Below are 16,097 nucleotides of genomic sequence, written 5' to 3'. Positions count from 1 at the left end.
ATCTGCCGGCAAATTGCCAAGATATGTTTTGATATTAGATACACTATATCAAATGCAAAGATTATTATTAAATATTCTTTCAGGGAGTGGAGAGAAAATCCATTGAGATTGATGCAAATATGATACAAAATGAACTGGCATGGGGAATTTTGCTCTCTTTTTGGTGTTTGTTTTGTTTTGGTGATAGCAGATGTATATCCTTTGAGAACAGTAGCAGAGACCCTGCTAGTGGCATAATAATCCTTGCATTTGAGGATTGCTAATGACATCCTAATCTTTGAAAATAATAACATTTGTGTACTACTTCTTTCCAACAGGGAATTTGCAGGTAATTAGATAATGCACTTTTAATTAAAACCAGAACAACAACATATGTACACCTGAACCAGCAAACTGATAGAGTTGGTTTACTTTACGAAAAGAAGATTTGATTCCAATTTATAATCTTTCTCTTACAATGTCAATAGTATCTATCATGAAGCAAATGGCAAGGTTTGTCAGTGATCCAATTCACTGTAGTGTATTAGCTACGTGCATATTATAGTGTGAGTCAGAATTTCCAACAGAGGGAGTGCTAAGACCTTCAGGAAGCCCATTCCTCATAAAATTGCCTAAAACCTCAATATTTCCAATGTGGCCTTTATTTATGGATCTTCTTTCTGGTTTGTCTTTGCACCAATTCTACATGTCATTGTTGTACCTCTGAAGAAAGGATATTCTGTAATATTGAATTCTGCCTCATTACAATGAAATAAATGTCCTCTTCACTGGCTATTAGGTCTACCAGCCTTTATAAATGTATCAGATATTCATTAACTTTTTCTAATATGTTTGTAGTGTTAAAGTGCTAATCTTTATTTTGAGCTAAACTATTACTGTGAGGAATGATACAGAATCTATGCCTAGTTGATGCTGTTTAAGTGAATTTATATTGATTCCAGCAATGAAGTGGTGCGGGAGCAGGAAGCCTAATTTACACTCTGCATGTGTAGAATAAATTCTGATTGGGCAGTGTGATCTGAAAGTGAATCGTTGTCAAGACCGGGTGCAATGTAATCGCACCAGTACTCAGGGTGTTATTCTGGAGTGTTGGAGATAAGTCTTTACCAAAAAGATTATTCAAATTCTTCCATTTACTGAACATATCAGAATATACTAGACTATACTGGTGATGTGCTCAGAATAATTTCAAAGTAACTACTGACTCCATCTGAAAAAAAAGGTTATAAAAAGTAGTTAAATATTCCAGAAAGAAAAATTCTAGACATGTCTGACATGCAGACTAATGAGGTCTGCTGATTATCAGGAATACTTTAAGCATTGAATTGGCATCCATTGTAATAGGGCCTCATACAGCAATATTTGGATATTATTTATCATCTCAGTACTGGATGCTGGAGTTTTATTATAATGTAATAAATTTACTTTAATGTCAAGAATCGCTTATTTAGTCAGGAGTCAGTGTGATTGCATACGTAATGGAATACAAATGTAATATATCCTCTATATTTGAAAGGGAATATTCTTCCTTTAGTCAGGACTAGAACCAGCACACAATATTCCCGAGGTGTGAGCTAAACAGAGCAGTGTACAGTTTGAGCATGACTTCTGGGGATCAGAAAGAAAATAATCTATATTGTCAAGAATCGTGTTTGGTAATCCTGGTACTAAGCCAATATTATTTTCTGTTCTTTTAATTGTTGTTTGAACCACAACCAGAGGTCTCAACAATTAAATCCACAAAACATGAAATCATTTTTTACAATTGTAATTTCGACTGTTTAAAAAAAGCACTTTTAATGAGATTATATTCTGTGTGTTTTACAGGATGATAGGATCTACACCTTTTGCAGTGTTATCTTACCTCCTCTTGTGGTATGTTCCACCACTAAAAACATGGAAATTCCTCTGGTATTTGGTCTTCTACTGTCTCTTCCAGACTCTTCTCACAGTGAGTACCTGAAAGTGGAACATAACACTGTCATTTAAAATGTGGTGCAGCATAATGTACATTACATTATTCACAGTGACTTCAGTCCTGTACAGTAGAGTGTGGACACATTCTACAGTGAAGGGAATTCTACTAGTTGCTCCCCACTTTTTATCATCACCTTCTGCTTCTTATTTCCAAAGCAGTTCTCTCTGATCCTTAACATCTTTAAAAGTCTAACATGTTGAATTTCATGAAATGTCTTGTGAAATTCTAAATAAATGATATCCGATTTGATCAATGTCTTCGTTAAGTATTTTAAAAACCACAGATTATCGCTTGAATTATGCCTTGTTCTCACCACCCTCAAAGGCTGATAATCATAAATAGAACGTAGCACCAATGTCTATGCCTTCAACCTTTGTGCCTCTACTCGCTGGAACTCCATCCTGGAGTCCCTTTGCCTCAGCCCTTCCCTTGCCTCCTTCAAGGTCCAACAACAACAAAATACAACAAAATTACATTTATAGAGTGCCCTTCATATCGGGAGGACGTCCAAGGCGCTGTCCTTTGACCGTGAAGCTGAGTGAAGCTCCAGAGATTTAGCCCAAGACACACCTTTTACCAGCAGATTTAAAATTTTTAATCTTTTAGTGAATCTCACAAATTATACCTTACTGCTGTATTTATTACTGCACACTGTGTGTGCTTCAATTTTGCCTAAACTCTCAAAATATTATGTTGGTTGCTGTGTAGAATCTTCATAGAATTATACAGCACAGAAGAAGGCCATTTGGCCCATTGTGTCTGTGCCGGCTCTTTGAAAATAGCTATCCAATTCAATCCCATTCCCCCATTCTCTCCCCTTAGCCCTGCAGACTTGTCCTTCCCAAATAATTACCTACTTCTCTCTTAAAAGTTGTTATTGGATCGGCTTCCACCACCCTTTCAGGCAATGCATTCCAGATTCGAACAACTCGCTGTGTGAAAAAATTTCTCCTCACCATGTATATTACGGTGTATATTATTTAAAAATCCACTTGAAGCAGGTCCTTGTTAAATCCAATTTTGTTCTCCAAAAGCCCACTAATTTTATTTTATTTTAAAAATATGCATCTACTTTCTGGGGGTAATACAACACAGCTTGTCTTCATTTTACCCCTGTCACTAAATTAAGTGTCTGTGTTAAGTTTGCACGTTTAATGTTATGTAGGTTTTCCTTGGTACAGAATAAATCAAATGAAGCAATTACTGTTTATGAAATATATTTTGTGGAGAGATTGCATAATTGATCTTAAATTAATTTCTGTGGTTTTGTAATTAAGATAAGTATATTTCACTACCATAAAAGAGAGCACAACTCACTAACTCACTAGAACTGCTTTTAAGACAAGCAGTGCAGATACATAATTCTCAATGTTGGACAAAAGGAACAAGAACTTTTAAGAAGAATAAATGTTACATCACAGTCACTTTGCATTTCTTAATATATAATGCAAAATCGTTTAAAAAACACACAAGTCTAGTCAGTTTGAAGCCTGGCAGAAAATGAAAGGATTACAGGTTTTCTTAAAGAAGATCAAAGGTGTCATCAGATCAGATCACCTTTATACCTTGAAACATAGATGAAACTAATTTGCATAAACTTGCAAGTCTATCATCCTTGTCATATTGGCACACAGATCTACTATTAATCTCCGTACATGTGAGACTTATTGCCTTAGGACATTTCCCTCTCTTCTCATTCAAATCATCCTTTTAAGCTCTTCGAGACACTGCCCTCTGTGAAGGGCGCTATATAAATGCAAATTGTTGTTGTTTGTACTTCAAAAACGTTTCTTTTCATTCATATCATCCTTTTAGTAATACTGCAAAAACTTATCAACCATGTCTTTCTTTCCAGTGCTTTCACGTGCCATATTCAGCTCTCACTATGTTTATTAGTACTGACCAAAGTGAGAGGGACTCTGCCACTGCTTACCGTAAGTGTAAAGTTGGTTTCCTATGACAGAAATTCTGACAAAATCAACAGCATATGTTCCGCAAACATTGCTTGGCGCTGCCCCCAACATAGGCCATCTGCTGCCAATGGTAAATGGATTTGCTGAGTTAATGTTGTCAGTTAATGCTGAACAAACTAGACTTCAATATGTTTGCACTTTGGTATATTTGGATAAGACATCAGTGTACGTATGCAGTTTTCACTTATGGTCCATAACAAGTAATATCTCAACTGCTGGGAACAGTTAACTAACATCATTGTGTTTACCGGCCTTTTGAAATTGTTTTATCGTGTTTACAATTTGTGAAGCAGCTTATTTTCTTCTACCAAATGAAAAATAATATTATATATTTAGGTGTCAGCCTGGCTCAATTAATAGCACCTCTGAGTTAAAAGGTCATGGCTTCAAACAATGACATTAAACTGAGATGTTGTCTGCCTGTTCAGGTAGATGTTAAAGATGCCATGGTACTATTCAAAAATAGAAGCGAGTTTCTCCCAACGTCCTGACCAACATTCCCTCAAAATAAAATTGATCACTCACTACATTGTTCACAGAGGACACTGCTGTGTGCAAATTAGGTGCTTCATTTGCCTACAAATACACAATCGCTGCACTTCAAAATAAATTCCTGTGAAACACTTTGAGAGATTTTGACAACATGATGAAATGCTATAAAGAATCCAAGGATTATTATTATGATTTATTTAAATAATTCTGTGAATTTAAGCTTTATTCAATTTAAGCAATAATTTGGGAATTTAAGCTTTATATATCGTCCCTGCTCATCATGGGCGACTTCAACCTTCGTCTCAACTCCTCCTGCCCCACTTCCTCTGACTTCACTGCACTCCTCTCCACCCTAAATCTCACCCTCCACATAAACTCCCCGACCCCACAACCGGGGCTGCCCCCTAAACCTTGTTATCACCCACGGCTTTGTGGAGTCCTGTAGCTCAGTGGTTAGAGCACTCGCCTCGCAAGTGAGAGACCTGGGTTCGATTCCCGGCAGGGCGAAACCTTGGGCAAGTTTCCTTACTCCACACTCTGATAATAATCCCTCAAGAAAAAAAAACAATAATAAATTGTTCATTTCAATCCACAACTGTTTGTAGGACACTGCTTTGCGCAATTGATTGCTGCATTTCGCCCACAAATATACAGTCAATTCACTTTATAGTATATTCTGTGAAGCGCTTTGAGACGTCTGGAAGACGTGAAAAGCTCTATATCAAATGCAAGGATTATTTTTATATCTCCGGTCTATCCATCACGGAAAAGCCATCTCAGACCATTTCCTCATCTTCCTCTCCTCTCGCATCCCTCTCCCCTGCATCAAGCCTTACACCATCCTTTTCCACTCATGGAAAACACTTCCCCCTGAGATCCTCACAAATGCTCCCTCATCCTCAGAGGTCCTCTCCCTCTGGCCTTCCACCCAAAGTGACCTTGATGCAGCCGTCAAGCTGTTCCATGATCGCCTTTTCTCCACCTTCAACTCCCTCGTCCCCCTGAAATCCAGGACCGTCTCCAAACCCACCCGCTCCCCCTGTAAAACAGCCATCTCTGCTCCCTAAAATCCCAAATCCAGCCGCTCGAGCGCAGGTGGCAGAAAACCAGCTTCACGGTTCACCGCCAGCTGTGACTCGTTCACCATCACACTCTCGCAAGCAAAAACTGTGTATTATTCAAAGATCATTCTGGAGGCCAAAAATAACTCCAAAATCCTATTCTCCACTACCCACTACCTCCTCTGTGCGTCCCCTCAAGCACTATCAATCATCACATCAATGCCAAGTGTGAAGAGGTCATGGACGTCCTTGCCTCTAAAATAGAAAACATCCACCCGGCAGCATCGTTCTCCTGCCCCGTTTCCCCTACCAACTCCATTCCTTCTCCTTCACACACACATACCACCCCCCCCCCCCCACCCCCCCATCAGCTTCTACCACAGCCCCCATCCTACATTCCTTTGCCCCCATCTCTCCTTCCTCCCTCTCATCCTCCATCACTCTGATGAAATCCACCACCTGCTGCCTCGACCTCTCCCCACCCAACTGCTGATCATCTAGCTCCCCCTCTTCTGCCCACTGCCAGGAGACACCATTAATCAGTCCCTCTCCTCAGGATCAGTCCCACTCCCCCTCAAAACCGCCATCATCATCACACCCCTCCTTAAAAAACCTACCATCGACGCCTCTGACCTTGGGCACTACCGCCCGATCTCAAACCTGCCCTTCATGGCCAAAGTTTTGGAATGTATTGTTGTCAACCAACTTCGCGCACACCTGTCCCTCCACACCCTCCAGTCTGGTTTCCGCCCTGCCCACAGTACAGAGACAGCGGTCATGAAAATCACAAACGATATCCTCTCTACCAGGGCTCCCTCTGCATCCTCCTGGACCTCTCCGCCGCGTTCGACACAGTCAATCACGCCATCCTCCTCCACCGCCTGTCCTCCATCATCCACCTCAGTGGGATCGCACTCGCTTGGTTCGAGTCCAACCTTACAAACCGCCAGCAATACATTTCCGCAAATGGTTTTTCTTCTTGCCCCCACTTGGTCAACTGTGGAATACCCCAAGGCTCCATCCTTGGCCCTTTTCTCTTCCTCATCTATGTGCTCCCCCTCGGAGATGTCATCCGCAGACAACGGGATAACTTCCACATGTATGTGGATGACACTCAACTCTACTTCTCCTCCTCTAGCTGCAACCCCCAGTCCCCTGATTTTATTGTTAACTTGTCTGACAGACAGCAAGGCCTGGATGAGCACAAACTTCTTGCAGTTAAATGTCAACAAGACCTCTTCAACTTACCCAATCTGTCCTTAAAACTCTCTGAACTTGTGCGCAACTTAGGCATCAGGTTCGATCCCCAGTTATTGTTCCTCCTCCACATCTGGTCCCTAACCAGCACCGCTTATCTCCACCTCCGTCACATTGCCCGTCTCTGACAATACCTCATTCCACAAGCTGCTGAAACCCTTGTCCATGCCTTTAGACACCTCTCGGCTGGACTAATTAACTGTGTCCTCTCTGGTCTCCCCTCCTCCACTATTCACAAAATTCAACTCATCCAAAACTCCGCCACTTGCACTCTCATCCGCACTAAAATCCGCACTCCGAATACTCCAGTCCTTGCCATACTCCAATGGCTCCCTCTCATGGAGCAGATCGACTTCAAGATCCACACGCTAGTGTTTAAATCCCTCCATTCCTTGGCAACCCCACTATCTCTCCAACCTCCTCTCTTCCCACAGCAGTACCCGCTGCCTCTGCTCTACTGGCTCCGGCCTCCTCCTTGTCCCCCGAATCCTTCACTCCACCATCGGTGGCTGTGCCTTCAGTCACTACGTCCCGAAACTTTGGAATTTCCTCCCTCAACCCCTTCGCCTCGCCCCCTCTTTCCCCATCTTCAGGTCGCGCCTGAAGACCTTCCTTTTCGATCGTGCCTGTGGCCACCTTCCCCCTTGACCTGACTCGGCATTGAGCACCACTATTGTTAAGTGCTCTGGGGCGCTATATAAATGCAACTTGTTGTTGTCCCTGGCTTATGATATTCCAGGTCCTTCATATAGCCTTGCTGCCCTGCATGTGGCTGAAGCTGGTACTTGATTGTTTTACTGGGAACAGCAGGGCTCTTATTGTAAATTTTTCATTATATTATATTTGTGAGGAGAAGCTTAATCCCCTGTTTTACCACTGTTTTTTTCGATTGATTTAAAATATGCTGAATCTATTTTTCCTCAACAGGTACAACAGTGGAGGTGTTTGGAACAATGACTGGAGCTGCAGTCCAGGGACAGATTGTAGCCCACGGTCATGCCTCGAATCACTGCTTCCTACGCAATACGTCCTCAGATTCCAGTGTTAACTTCACAGATGTAACCAGTGCACTTTATGGCAACACCAGCACTTCCCAACCACAAGATTTACTCTCCCAATCAGTAAATACCTCTTACATTACACCCTGCACCAGTATTTCCTAAAACACTGAATGGAATTATTGCTGACTAATTTGCTTCACCCAATATTTAATTTTATTCTTCATCCTTTTTTGTCTTCCCTGACTTCAATCAGAAACTCTTAATTCAATTTATAATAAAATAATGATCCTTACATTTGAAATAATGACTTTTACGATGGAAGCAAGTTTCAAAGTGCTTCAAAGAATTTTACTGTCCTACAACTTCATAAAGTGAATGAGCATTTTATTTGGGGGTTTGTTAGCAGGACACCAGGGAATCTCCATTCTCTTTTCAAATATATGGGATCTTTAATGTCCACCTAAACAGGCTGACTTGAAATTATAACTTCAATTTTAATGTCTCAGCCAAAGGACAGCACCTTTAGCAACTGAACACAGCTCCAATACTTCATTGGAGTGAAAGCCTAGACTATGAGTTTGAAGTCTTGACGTGAGGCTTGAACCCACAACCTTCTGACTCAGAGGTGAAAGTGTGACCAACTGAGCCAGGCTGACATCCAATCAAATGCATAAATATGTAATTAATACCAAATATGAAATAAAGGCAACTCAAGTACATTGTAATGAATGTTGAAGGCTTCATAACGGATATTAGGGCTATTTAAATGACAGCTTTTAGTTTCATGTATGCTCAGCAATAGAAAGATGTCTTTCAACAATTTTTATCTGTGATGGGTTTCATTTGTTTTGGTTCCCTGGTAAAAAATGTCATTTACTTGCTTCATGCTTTTAAATCTGTTTTACTACATTACTACATTATCTAAAAAATGTGAATATTGGGCACAGATTTTAAGCTTTTCAGAAGCAGAATTTCATCTGAGTTCCTTCTATTACAGTTAAAACATATGAATTAAAATCAGTAGCTCTATAGTTAATTGAGCATTACATTAAGCTGTGGGAAAGTTAAAAGGAAGCCCTATTTATTAAATGTCTCTGTTTCCTTGTGTTCAGTACACAATTATCCCAGAGACTGCCAGCTTAAGTGGGCCTTTTATAGTGTGTTCTTTGGAAAAAAAACACTTGCTCTTTTGACCACAAAATGGCATTACATACCCAGTGAACCACAATAACACACCTGTTAGCACACTGACATCACTGGGAAGACATAGAGGATGTGAGGAGCCTGAGATTAAAATCTCTGAAAAACAACCCTCTTGATGTCCCTGGATTGCCCTCCCACCAACAGCTCTCAACTATTTTGTTCTGACTCCTTAGAAACCATCCTGGAAGATCCTCTGTGTTGCCCTCTCCTTTTTTTCTTCAAAACTTGCCAAGGTTTATTGCAGAAAATCCATCCAATAAGTACAGTATTTCCCATAGAGTTTCATACTGTAGAAAAAAGGAACCTCTCCAAAAAATACAGCCAATTTGGTCACTCAATCTGCGACTGTTTGTGGGACATGGCTGTGTGCAATTGGCTACTGCATTTCGCCCACAAAATATGCAGTCAATTCACTTTACTGTATATGCTATGAAGCATTTTGAGACGTTTCGAAGACATGATATGGTGCTATATCAAATGCAAGGATTATTATACTGATGTGACTGAGACATTTAAAATACAATAAAATACAACTTAGAATTCTAAATATAATAATTATTTTCAGGTTAAGATTGTGCCTTTTACCACCTGCCCTTTGGATGAGACATTAAACCGAATTCCCATCTGCCTATTCAAGTGGAAGTTACTTGGCACTATTTGAAAAGAGAAATGAGTGATACACAGTCACTTCATTTCATAATAATTCCTGTGAAGTGCTTTGAGACTTCCTTCCGACGTGATAAGGCACTAAACCAAATGCAAGGATTATTATTATTATAACTTTCTCAGCAGTAAAGGGTGGCATAAGTTATAAATGGAACTGATCAATACATTCTAAAACTTGTTGTTGCTCCTGTTGTGATCACATTGACAAGGCTGTCTGACAGGGAGAATTCCAGAGCTGTTATTAAGCAGCAAAAGGAACAGTGTGATTTCTATATAGAGATATTTCCATATAGAGTATCAGCATTCATCCCGTCCTATATATTTGTCAGCGAGTTGTGCATAAAAAGCTTCCATAATTATTCAAAATGTTGCATTCACAATAGTCTCCAAAACAAAAACATAAACAGTAGAACAAGTAATAGAAATATATAAATTCTATCTGAATGCCATTCTCGTAGTTACATAAATTACTGCAGGTTCACCTTAAATTAATGAGCATCTGGCAAAAGTTAGAAATACAGAAAATGTGGGCGATTTCAAAAAGCAATATATTGATGATGCTTTGGGAAAACACATACAATATTGTGCTGTATACAGCAAAGAGGCTTGAATTCCTATTATCTTCTGACCTTTTACAGAAAGATTCGTACATGATTGCTGCTGGTGTTATAGGTGGCCTTTACATTCTTTGCACAATTGTACTGTTCTTTGGTGTGAAGGAGAGAGATGGTGAGTGACAAGCACTATTGTATACATCCTCATATCTAAGGTTTTTTAAAATATGCTTGAGAGTGTGCACAAGCCACCATGCTTTATCCTGTCTTAAGTTTCAAGCCTTTTAAGTAGGCTTTACATTTAAACAAGAGCAATTAATGCCTCAACTGAACGTTTTTGGGCAGCCATACGCCAGCAGGATTAAACTGCTCTGAAATTGCTGTGTTCTGGTATTATGTTAAGCAGTGAAGCAAGGCACAATTTGTACTAACATTCATTAGAAATGTTTTGTGGCAATAGCCATTCACAAATTCTTCATGAGAAATTCAGAGATGTAATGCCATCTGACAAACATATGTCAGTACTAAAAAGCTGGAGAGAAATGCAAGACATCAGTCAATTGTATTGCTTCCTGTGCTAACCCCAAAAAGTTCTGCCTTTTCTTCCCTTTTGTTTCACCAACTCTGTTTGGATAACACAGAATGATGGACTGTAACTTTATAATGAATAAGATGAATGAACGTAACCAAGATAAAACATGAGTGGAACAGTGTTGGTGGCTCAAGCGCACCCTCAAGGTTAGCAACGTAAAATCTGTTCGAGCTTTACTTTCATGGATCCAATTTCATCAGATGACAGTCTCAAAATGCATCCATATCCTATGAGTTATCTCCAGATCCGAAGCTTTTTGGACCAGTTATGTCTTGAATCCAGCTGCGAGTGTATCGGGGCAAAGGGAATTACTTTTTGATATGAAACATATCTATATCCCTGTAACAGTCAGTGAAGCAAATACGGGATGATAAATTGTGAGTGGTGAAGCAAGAGCACTATTAAGGGTATGGTCATAGATGGCATAATTGATCATGTCGTTTTCAGTGTCATCAAGACCTGGGTTTCAATTGCTGATTTTGTCTTGCTGCCGTTTCTTGTAACTGTTCATAATGATTATAGATTTCATTGTGAAAACGGGTTTGAGCTTTTTACTGGCTAGCTGCTGCTTTTTGTGGCAATATTTTTCTTCAGCGAATCACAATTGGCATGGGTGATAAGATAATACAGAATTGACATCAGTAATATTGTTCAACAGGAGACATGTTCAATATGAAAAAGTATGAAAACAATATCCTTATAGTTGGACAGGGGTTTTCCATTATTCTAATTTCTGCTGACGGCAATGACCTTTAAGAATCCAACAAACTACCACAGTATTGTAACTGTTGCATTGAACCACTGTAAATTGTGCTAAATCAATGTCAGCATGGCACTGGTTCATTCCATTGTGGCAGATTTGTTATTCAATAGCAACTGGCACAGCAGCATTCCCAGTACCGACCATGTTATAAAATATAGATTACACAGCCACAGCGCCAGAGCTTCCCAGCAACTTCAAGAAGGAATTATTTGGTACAGAAATCAATTAAAGGGCATGGGATATGGAAAATGGAGGATGATTTGTTTTATTTTTACTTTGGGCCTATCCAGATAAACCACATTCAGCATCCTCCAAGTACTTATCTTCCTTGTCAGTGGTGCAGCGAATTACCAAAAGAAGCAAAGGGTCTCAGAATTGCAGGGAAAGTTTTATCAGAAACAAACATAAAAAATAGACCTAAACTAAACATGAAGAGAACAAGAAAGAGTACTACAAAAAACAAAGAGTAAACACTAATCTTTTACCAGCCTGACCTCCATGTCCTTTAAAGTGAACCAAAGGCCTCCTTTGTTCCCATTGAGATTTATTCAGTTTAGTTCATACTTTTGGATGATCAGTACATTGTTAAGCACTCCAAGATGCTGCCCCATGTGAAGGGTGCTATACAAATGCAAGTTATTGTTGTTGATGTTGTTTGACATGGCCTGCAAATTTACATATATTGGATCAGTGGTTTAATGTTCTATTTTCCTGTTTAGACCCCTACACTGTGAAATCAGCCAAATCAATTCCTTTCTTTAAAGGAATGAAACTTGTGATGAGGCACGGCCCATACGTGAAGCTGACCACAACATTTCTGTTTACATCCTTGGCTCTTCAGGTAACTCTGCTGATTCTTTATCATGTTTTGCATTGCGGAATACTACGGTATGAGTTATAGAGACAGCTTGTATTGTCCTATTGCCTAAGCTTTACATTAAAATTATTTGGAAATAAATCTTCAGTTTCCATATGAATCAAAAACGTGATGTACACATTTTAATCACAAAATCTTGTAATTGATGCAGTAATTGTCTGGAACTGAAATTATATTGAAAGTGTATGTTTGCAGGTGTGTTATGTATCTTGTGTTTGTGCGAGTATATTATTTACGTTTTCTTTTGTGTTGCCTGTATGCACAAGACTGTTTTCTTGCATGATTTATATCATTTTCTTTTATACACGCAATTATTGATAAATTAATCATGGAGAATCTGAATCCAATTTGAATTTAAAGGGAAACTTAACAGTAGTAGAGTTTGATGCCAAACCAGGAATAGAGGGAGGTTGACTTGGGAATGGTCAAAGAGGACGGTCTTCGGGATGCGATCTGAACACTGGCAAGGAAGGGGCAAGGCAAAGGTATTGCGACAGAGAGTTCCAAAGTTTAGAGGCATAATGACTGAAAGCACAGCCACCAATAGTGGAGTGGAGGAGAGGAGGGACCCACAGAACAAATGCTAAGCAAATATGCTCTCCAACGTGGAAGAGAAACATATTTTTTTTAAAAATTGGAATAATTTTTTTTGCTTTATAAATAACTCTAGAATTATAATCTTGTTACACACAAATCCTCTGCTGTTCCCAGACAGTGTTCAAATAACACAGTATTTTTGGAAGATTCTGGGTAACACTTTAATGTGTACTGTACGTGTATGTCCTCTCTGGTACTGAAAAAGTCATTCGGTAAATGAGATGGGGTAGGCACAGAAACTCATGGATCTGAATCTTGGCAAAATGTGTTTGCATCATGAAGTAACAATAATTACCATCCTTGCATTTGATATAGTGCCTTATCATGTCATTGAGACATCTCAAAGCACTTCACAGAATATTCTGTAAAGTGATTTGACTGTGTGTGTTGTGGGCGAAAAGCAATTGGGATTTAAGCCTTATATATCTTCCCCGGCTTATGAAACTCCAGGTTGTTCATATAGCCTGATTGCCTTCCCTGTGGCTGAATCTGGTGTGTGATTGCTTACTGGGAACAGCAGTGTTTTTATTGCAACATTTAATTGACATATCTAAAGTCAGCTCAATTTTGCTGATCTTCAAACTGAGGATATCTTTTAGTTTGTCATTATGCAGCTGTTCACTCAAGAGTGAACAGGAAACTATTTTTAGACCGATCAGCATTAGTTCATCAAAAGGCTAAGGAATAATACAATTCAAGTGCAATGAGAAAAAATGGGGTCAGACTAAGTAAATGTTTGCTAAAGATTCAATGACCGTGTTGAAAAAAGAAGGGAGTTTCTCCTGGTGTCCTGACCAACAGGTTATTTGGTCATTCATTTCATCGCTGATGTGACCTTGCAGATAGATGGCTGCTGCACCTGCCTAAAAATCAGTCACTACACATGACATGGCACTTTGAGATATTTCAATGGGATAAAGCACAATAAAAATGCAATTTCTTAAATCTCCTATATTAGACTATATTTCAGCAATGTAGCTAAATGTTAAATGTTAAGAATCCTGTGAGGTTAACTTCATTATTAAATCTATTTAGTGGAACCTAAACAAGTATGTCAACTTGGCTCGATGGTAGAACTCTTGCCTCCGAGTCAAAAGGTTGTGGGTTCATATCCCACGTCAGGACTTGAACTCACATAATCTATGCTGACACTCCAATGCAGTGCTGAGGGGGTGTTGCATTGTCGGAGGTGATGTCCTTCGGATGAAACATTAAACTGAGGTCCCATCTGCCTGTTCAAGTGAATGTTAAAGATCCCATGGCAATATTCAAAAAGACAAGAGAGTTTCTTGGTATCCTGGCCAATAAAACCTCTAAATAAAATTGGTCACTCACTCCCATGGCTGTTTGTGGGACACTGCTGTGCACAACTGGCTGCCGCATTCGAACTCAAAATACTGTCAATGCACTTTACATTAAATTCTGTGAAGCACATTGAGAACATGGAGTCAATATGAAAAGGCGCTATATCAAATGCAAGGATCATTATTTATCTTGATGTACCAAGGCTATAATGTGTTCTTTTCTCTCACCCAGCTTGTCCAGGGGAATTTTGCTCTCTTTTGTACCTACGCGGTGGATCTACGTCATCATTTTCAAAATATAGTACTGACAATCCTGGTAAGTTTAGTTTTATATTTTATTTATTTAAAAATGGCCTTTTCTGCACAAAAGAGACCTTACGCGCAAGGTGTGTTTTCTCCGATGCTATTGCTGTTTGTTTGGGATTAGGATGGATGACTTCTTGAAGGGGCAAAAACCAACATGAAAAAATGGGTCGAATGGTCTTTTTATGGCTCTATCTAAACCCTGTGGTTTTCCTAGTCAAGTGTTTTTTAATTCCCAAGTTTTATTTGAAACTTAGAAGCAACAACAACTTGCAGTTATATAGGGCTCTCCATGAGGGCATTATTTATAATAATAATAATAATAATCCTTGCATTTGACATACTGTGGAGTCCTGTAGCTCAGTGGTTAGAGCCCTCGCTTTGCAAGTGAGAGACCTGAGTTCAATTCCAGGCAGGGCGAAACATTGGGCAAGTTTCCTTACTCCACACAGAGCCTAATAATAATCCCTCCAAAAACCAAAAACAATAATAAGTGGTCATTTTCAATCTACGACTGTTTGTGGGACATTGCTGTGCGCAATTGGCTGCCGCATTCGCCCACAAATATACAGTCAATTCACTTTACAGTGTGTTCTGTGAAGCGCTTTGGGATGTCCTTCCGACGTGAAAAGCGCTATATCAAATGCAAGGATTATTATTATTATTATACTGCCTTATCACATCTCCGAGTCATCTCAAAGCGCTTCACAGAATATACTGAAAAATTGAATGACTGTATATTTTGTGGGCGAAACAATAAGAAACAATACGAGAAATCAGAACAGTTATGCAATCAAGAGCCAGAGAGCGAGAAATACATACAATTGCTAGGATTGATGGAGCAAAATGCCACATTGACACTCGGTTGTGTATTTGAACCTAGTAACTTACATTTCCTCTACATGAAGCACAGCATGTGTTTCAACCTGTAAGCATGAATGCCTCAAGACTAATAAAAAAGTAGACGAATGGAGACAAATTCTATTCTTAGAATTTAATATTCTTTGCAAGCATACTCTGTGGAGATATATATTCTTGAACCAAGATTAGTTTAACTAAAAAATGAAAGATAATAATGTAACTTTCAGACATTGTTTCATGACTTTTAAACTTTACATTCAGAATGTACTTTACCACATTCTAGGATTATTAAATAAACTGATAAGTTGCTGTTTTAAACAGTATTGCTGACTTGACTACTTCTTTTGATTATGCAAAATTGTTTGATATTAAACATTTATTGAGTTGTGTAAGATTGGCAGATTGGCACTGCACTTTTCCTTCCCACTCTAGGTTTCTGCAGTGGTGACAATCCCATTCTGGCAATGGTTTCTGCAGAGATTTGGCAAGAAAACTGCTGTGTACTGTGGGATTTCTGTATGTACTGGAACTTTAATCTCTCAAATTTGTAGCCTGATTCATTTCAATAGTTTCTTTGTTGGAAGATATTTATGATTAGCAAAATTAAATGGGAAG

The 16,097-nt window shown here is 39.2% G+C and overlaps 1 protein-coding gene across 1 annotated transcript in view; it reads right to left on the bottom strand.

Moving 5' to 3' along the window:
* Positions 1-1,908: 1,908 nt before the first annotated feature.
* Positions 1,909-16,097, bottom strand: part of LOC103180921 (WD repeat and coiled coil containing) — an 81,858-nt gene continuing 67,669 nt past the window's right edge. Inside the window, exon 5 of the mRNA XM_042333245.1 lies at positions 1,909-1,959. Coding sequence (XP_042189179.1) covers positions 1,947-1,959 — 13 coding nt within the window. The 3' untranslated portion in view covers positions 1,909-1,946. The remainder of the gene's footprint in view (positions 1,960-16,097) is intronic.

Source organism: Callorhinchus milii, unplaced genomic scaffold (genome assembly GCF_018977255.1).
Source record: "Callorhinchus milii isolate IMCB2004 unplaced genomic scaffold, IMCB_Cmil_1.0 Scaffold3, whole genome shotgun sequence".
In the NCBI taxonomy this organism is placed as follows: domain Eukaryota; kingdom Metazoa; phylum Chordata; class Chondrichthyes; order Chimaeriformes; family Callorhinchidae; genus Callorhinchus; species Callorhinchus milii.
Note: the sequence above shows the minus strand (reverse complement) of the source record. Positions and strands in the feature narration are given on the sequence as shown.